At 42.6% G+C, this 7,141-nt stretch overlaps 2 protein-coding genes across 2 annotated transcripts in view; both read right to left on the bottom strand.

The window, feature by feature from the left end:
- Window positions 1-204: 204 nt before the first annotated feature.
- On the bottom strand, window positions 205-4,086 carry slc66a1 (solute carrier family 66 member 1; the record flags this gene model as incomplete). The annotated part of the gene is made up of 7 exons (XM_079226269.1): window positions 205-932; window positions 1,938-2,123; window positions 2,573-2,665; window positions 2,776-2,930; window positions 3,284-3,371; window positions 3,679-3,808; window positions 3,896-4,086. The coding sequence occupies 7 exons, from the start codon at window positions 4,084-4,086 to the stop codon at window positions 846-848; spliced, it is 930 nt and encodes a 309-aa protein (XP_079082395.1). The 3' UTR covers window positions 205-845.
- Window positions 4,087-6,210: 2,124 nt separating this feature from the next.
- The window catches only part of trim33 (tripartite motif containing 33), a 25,515-nt gene continuing 24,584 nt past the window's right edge, over window positions 6,211-7,141 (bottom strand). The window contains exon 21 of the mRNA XM_079225629.1: window positions 6,211-6,959. Within this exon, the coding sequence (XP_079081755.1) occupies window positions 6,726-6,959 (234 nt within the window). The 3' untranslated portion in view covers window positions 6,211-6,725. The remainder of the gene's footprint in view (window positions 6,960-7,141) is intronic.

Raw genomic sequence — 7,141 nt, 5'->3', positions numbered from 1 at the left:
GAGCAGGTCACACACAAATCAGCAAGGGTTGAGGTCAGCAAAGACCAACATCAAGGCCAAGAGCAAGGCCTTGACCTCTGCTGGGCTGGGGAAAAAAGTGGGAGGTGAAGAGTGTAACTGTAGAGGAAGAATACTAACATCAGCATGAAGATAATCCTAAATGACTCCAAAGAAAATCTACTCCGAATAAAAGATAAGAGAAAATTACGTATTTATTGTTTAATCTTTACAGTACACTGACCTACAGTAGAACATATTCAACATTTCTAAAAGTACAAATCTAACTTTTGTGCAAAACAGTGAGAATGAAAACAATTTAAAAAGGTAAATTAATCATGGTAGTGAAAAGAGAGTTGTAACTACTTTTTTAAAGTTAATAAAAAAACTGAAAATAAAATGATATGCCATAATCTCTAAACAAAAAGAACAATTCCCAAACTGTGATTAAAGCACTTAGTGTAAAGATCAATAATACAAAAAAGACTAAATACAATTTACACTTTTGCAACAGTCTGACATATTAGGTCTGAAAGAAAATTGAGGTTGTGACCTAAAGCCAGGAGGATTTCGGGTTGACAGGAGTTTTTAATCCATGTGCGACACCTGAAACCCTTGATTGTCCTTTTAAAACTTGAACGCTAAGAGAATCGTTAGTCACTTCACTGCAGCTGAACCACAGTCGGGGACGGCATCCGTCATAAGTGTAAACATAAGAATAAAACATCATGAATTACACTATAAAAATCAAACTAAAAATGTTCTTTCATCCCGAATCTGTTGGATGTGCGATTTTGAGGATTCACTGGAAGCTAGTGTCTGTTTGTTGTCCCACCAGTACTTTCGGTTTAGCTCACAATCAGAGGTGTCGTCTCACTGTGGCTGATGTCACCTTCCAACTTGGCTTTGTGGTAAATTAGGAACTGGATGGAGATCTGAACCGCAACGTTAAGGAAATCATAGGGGGGGGGGGGGGGAGATAATATTTGACCATAAAGAGATGAAGTTAATACATGAAGTGACCCTTACTTATGCTAACTGTGGCTAACAGCAGAGACTCCAGGAAGTCACAGCGCAAACTCATTATTTAGGTCCTGTGGTCACGAGCAGAGTATTTGCATGCAGCCTCATTAAATGCTCAGATACCCAGAGACCAACCAGTATGTTATCTGGAATAGTAATAACAGGGCCTAGCCTTTTTTTTTTTTCTTCTTCTCAATGTTGGTAATTTGTCCAAATGCAACTTTATTTGTGAACATGCAACACATTTGCAATTAATTGAAGTGAACCTGAGACTTTAAGGGAGCCCTGGGTATCTGCAGCTGCAAAGCCTACGATGCCCAGCTGGGAATCCAATCCTGTACATCTGGCGTTAAGTAATGTATATTTATAATGCCATAAGCTAGGGATCACCTGACTGTAGTTTCATATTTGCCATAAAGACACAATATCAATCTCATAATCTTCATCTGGGGGCACAACAGGTTCATCTAAATATGTTGCTGTACCATCTGCAGAGGACTGTGATAGCAGAGACACAGAGAGAGACAGACACACGCTAAAGAAATAAAAGAAAATACAACACCCACTCGTCAACAGGTGACATTCTTCTGTCTTGTCAACATGTTGACTGAAAATAAAAGCAGCAAGCCACGTCATACTTGCATCCAACACTGTTGTGGGGTGCAAAGAGGCACATGGCCTCCAGGAGGCACCAGTACAGCTTTTACAGTCCTGTTGCTTTGCTTGTGACAAGTTCATTTCCCTGCTAGCACTTGGACCATTGATACTGTATATTGTGTTTTAACACACAGTCATGAGACCTAAACCCATCTGTTGAAATGTCCCCTGTGCCTAAAATGTAGCACGTACATGGGATAAATGGAGAGCCCAGAGGCCCGGCAACGACTGCCATGTATGTAATTCTTTAAAAAGGATACAATGAGGTCTAAGGAGAGGGTGCCAAGGCTGCCGATGAGCCAGGGCAAGTGGTGGATCATGTAGCTTTTCTCGCCCTGGCCCACATCAGGGTTCTTCAGCAGGACACTCAGGCCGTATGTGGTGTTTCCCAGGATGACCAACGCAAACAGGAAGAAAGACAACCCCTCTGTCGACTTCCTCTTGAACTGTGGGGAGAAATGAGAGGACGGGAGGGGAATTATGAAGAAATCCAACCTTTTTCCTTTCATAGGAATAGAGGCAGTGATACACCAGAGTGATATGTGCAGGTTGCAGAGGCAGTCATCCATACTCTCTCCATGCATCATATTCACTGCCGTTTCCGACTGCTCGGCTTTCAGCTACATTTAATCTAGCCTCTTTCACTTTGAGATACATTCGTCAACGGATGCAGATTCAAACAAAACATCCAAATACAGCTTGTAAAGCCAAAATATAAACTGTACAAATTGAAATCTGAAAGTGCCCAATATACAGTGATGCTGAAGTAATATTATGAGGATACTTATTCTAAGTATTAGCCATTTGTTTACTAGTATTAGCATAAGTATCAACGAACGTCAATATTACACAGGAAAGAACACATCTGCAGCAGGACCCACTTTGTCATACTCACATTAGTGTACATCTGGGGAAGTCTGGAAAAGAGGTAGAGAACTGACGACACTGAGCCGATGGAGAAACCAATAATTTCTCTCGGGGTAAAAGCCTGAAGCGACAGAGGGGAAGACACAACAACGTTACACCAGCAAAATAAAAAGCCAGACACAATGTGTTCGCCGCCCTCATGTCCCTAACAAACAAATGAATATGACTCACCTTGATGGGACTAAGATCAGAGGTTGCGAGCAAGGCGCGACCTCTGAACCCAGAAGGAACCACTTCATGTTGGGCGCCTAATCCAGGGAGGTGGACGAGGCTTGTGGTGAAGCCCAGGACACAGACGACACCCACCACGTGCAAAACCCTGCTTCCTGGGAAGGAGACAACACCTGGGTTCAGCATCAATACCGAGAAAGACATTCAAGCACATTCCTCCAGACAAGGGTCGCCGTGTCAGAGTTCACCAGTCGTGGAACAAACGCAGCAACATGAGGCATGTGATGACATCACAACAGGGTACAGCGATAACCCTCCTCCTCCTCTGTCTGGACTAGATTGTGGATCATTGTCCATCAACACTGATATGAGAAGCTTGTTCATTAAGCAGCCAAGTCAGATCAAACTGATCTTAGAAATAAGCAGCGCCTTAGTGGTGGCTGAATCAACAACGTGGTTCTTGTATTGTGCGTTTGTAAAACCGAGTAGTGAAAAGAAAAACACTCACTTTCTATCATCTTGTGCGATATCTTGTAGTATAAGTACATGCCCAGCATCAACAGGTCAGCAAAAACATAATACACGGCTGTATATGTCTGGATGAGAAGGAGAAAGACATGTAACGGGTCATGAAAAATAAATAAATGGTCACTGATCAATGCACAAACAAAAATTAGCTAATAATAGCTCTACAATTTTGACAATTAGTTTGTGCTTTTTGCCATACTATTATAAAAAAAAAATACATAATTTTGTTTCTTAAATACATTGAGATTTTCTTTTTGTTTTAGGTTTTCATGACTTCTAATGATCATTGCTTTTGACATTTTTTTTAGACCAAATTACTGACCGAAAACAATGATTTATAGACATAGAAACATTCTTAACACCACTACAAGTCACCTGAAGAGGAAGCTGGTCTGCCAAGAAGGAGCCCACCAGATTACAGGTGTCTCCTCCCAACCACAGCAGCAAAAACCAAATGGAGAGGGCCCGGTCCATGTTGCCCGTTTTACACGAGCTGTAGTACTGCCTGCAGTCAGAATGACACACGATGTACATCATCATCATTACATGACAGAGCCCTTCCTCTGAGAGGCACAATACACCCAACGCTTACGGAAGAGAAGACACCATGAAGCAGAGGATGGACAGAAGGCCGAGGTAAATGCTGGCCATGTCCCTCGCGTCCTGGGCGCATTCCCCGAGTCCTTCCCAAACCCACTTGGACCCGTTCGGGCAAAGGGAAGTGAAGTTTCCTTGAGTGGACCACCCAAAGGCACCCCGCGCGAGGACCCCGTCTGTTATCATAGTCTGCTGGAGAGAGAAAAGGGGGTGAGTAATTATCCGGTTTATTAAAGATTAACATCCTTATTCTACGTCTCTTTAGCTCCCGCTCGCAGCCTTCAAACACTATGTACTCGATGCTTCCTAGACAGCATGTATCCACTTATGCAGCAATATGACACAGGTGTGGAGTTTTCCGGAGCTTAAACACAGGCTTGAACCCGCCATGAAAACACCAAAAGATAACCCAGAAGATGTAACGCAGCGTTCCAGCTAACGCGGTCGCAACTGGGTCAAAGCCTGTTACAAATAAAAATAACCTGTTTTCACAATGTTTTTCTGTTACGCCGATTAGAACAAGAGAGTTGGCGTTAAATCAAGTGTTGGTGTCTATATCTTCATTCATACATTGGTCAACAATAGAAAACACACTCGTTTGTTTGTTTTACACGAAACACACTGAACAGAAGCCACAGAATCACGCTAAATCTAATTGTTAGTTCGACACTTAGCTAGCTAGCTAGCGTTAACTAGCAACTTCACCTGCCGACTAACAGATGGTTAGATTTTCCCCGAGATGTTTTTTTTTACGTCAAAATATTCAAAAATAAATTACCGCACTGGAAATGAGTAAATCAAATGTGTGTCTTGCCTGTGTGGCCGCTGACATGCCGACAGAGTCCTTCACTGAACAGAAACCTCTCCTGCACTGCGGGAACAAACACGGAAACAGGCAAATAAACAAGCCTGGTGCTCGTGTCCGCGCGCTGATTGGTCGTTGGGTTGACACGTCATCATCATCATCGGAACTGGGGCACGTGACTTGCGCCTCTTGTCTGCCTTTTAAAAACAAAGCTAAATTTGGATCGGGCTCCGGGAAATGTACATTTCGTCAATTTAATAAGAATGTCACTTCCAAGTTATTTATGAAACTTTTTTTTTTTAAATCACATTGTGATTTTAAGAAGCATTAAAAAGGGAATATAAAAGAAAGCAAAATGTTGTTTTTACATATTTTCTTTGCATTATTGATTATTCTGATGCCACCATGGTGAATATAACATTATGTTCATACGTCTGTAATTGATCGTGGAGATTCCTCTCTCTTTGTTAATTCGTTTTGATTGGAAGGCCGATGGAAGAAAAAAACGTATTCTGATTAATGTTCAATCTCCGGTCGGGACTGTTAAATAGACGATTGTAAAACATGTGTTAAGGCCGCAGAACAAGGTTTCGTGTGATCGTCCCTCCTCGGCTGGGACAGCCGAGGAGATGTTCCAGGGCTCACACATTTCACACCCTCTCACCACATATCTACAAGCCTCATCAAATGACATTATTACACGGTAATCCGGTCATTAGCCCCGAGGCCTCCTACATTCTATAACTAACTTTGCATTTTAGTATGTGGCTGTGAAAAACAATACACCTATTAGTGATTGTATAATAACACCAGGTCGGAAACCCATGAGTAAAGCGGGCTTGTATTCAAATTACCTCACTCAGTGACCTTTGGAGAGGTCGCTGTAAGCTTTATGCAGTCATTTTTAATCAGTGGCAGGCTTTTCTCTTTTGTTCAATGGCTAAGAGATGGCTAACTATCCTTATCATTACAACAACAGAGGCAATACGTTTAAATCGAAACTATTTGTCACAGTGATGTCGACATCCTACCATGAAGAGGCGATCAGATCCGATGTCACACTTCTAGAGTTACTTCCTGACTTTTTTGGAGGTGGGGAGGAACAAATACTGTCTGCGGGTGAACAAATGAGTCAGTAGGACTCAGCACCTTTCTGTGGTCACGTGCCTTTTTGTGAAGCGACTCTGACCTCTGGCTCAGTTTAATGTGTCAAAATGCTCCTTTGAGGTACTGAAACTTGCAGTGCATCGGCAATATGTTTTATGGAGTCAGTTGTGACTTCTTCTTGGCAGAGAGCCATGAAACAGTTGCAGCGTTTTAAAAGGTTCACTGCACTATTTAAAGTCCGCCTTTTAAATCAATTTTAAATTGAACCAAAAGTATCTGCTTAGATACCAAGAGTATGTGGTAATGTGTTTTGTTGTTGTTGGTCAACTCCTTTTCAGAGGCTGCCGGCGATTCTCAAACCTACTCAACGCCACACATTTTCTGGTATATTTCCAAGAACAGGTTTTTTATTGACACAACCAAACATCTATTACCGTAGGAATGCCTTCAGTGGGCTAGATTCTCTTATTTACACAACGCTTCCACAAAGTAATACTTGGTTTCATGTCAAAGTATAGATATAATACATTAAGAACTGCGAACCGAGGATTTGAATGGTTTATAAAAGCAACTGTCACAACAAATCGACAAAAGAAAAAAAAGAAGCAATCATTAACTTAACTACTGCAAAATAAGTCCTACTTAAAAAAAAAAATCTGTACAGGCAGGTTTGAGTGTCCGTGAAATAAGGAGGAAATGCAGCTCTTCTGCCCTCGAGAGTTCTGTTAAAGGCAGATGTCTAATGTCGTCGACGGTAATTCTTTCCGAGGCGAGGATGAGACAACCCAAAGCAGTTTGTACAGTGAATCTTGTCCTTTTCATTTCGTCTGCTGCCTCAAACGAAGGAGAAGTGTGGGGACGTGAGGAAGACAGTTTATTTTCCACTTCTCTCATTTCCTTTTGCGAAGGGTCCTCACTTGATGTGAAGCACTTTTTCGTCCGTTTTTAACCGTTTGCGTCTAGGCTGTATGAAGTCCTCGTCGGAGTCGTCCGTGTCGCCGTCGTCCATCCTCTCCCTTGTTTCTGGGCACTCGGTTTCGGGCGTTTCGGGTGTTTCAGGGAAGGTCTGCCCTGGGAACATCTCCTTCAACTTCTCCTCAAAACACAGGCTTACGGCCTTGCCAGATATCGCCATCTCTGATCCCACCTGGAGGAGGCGGAGGAGGAGGAGAGAGGGTGAGGGGGTGGGGTGGGAGAAGAAGAGGGTGAAGAGTGATATATGGTGCCAGCAGGTGGTGGGAGCGCGATTGAAGCAGGAGAAATAAATGGGTTGAAACAGGGAGGGAGGAAGAGGAGGATGAGAAGACAAATTAGATCTGGTTAGGACTC

Source organism: Taurulus bubalis (assembly GCF_910589615.1).
Source record: "Taurulus bubalis genome assembly, chromosome: 11".
Lineage (NCBI taxonomy): Eukaryota > Metazoa > Chordata > Actinopteri > Perciformes > Cottidae > Taurulus > Taurulus bubalis.
The sequence above is the reverse complement of the archived record's forward strand: the minus strand, read 5'-3'. Positions and strand labels throughout refer to the sequence as shown.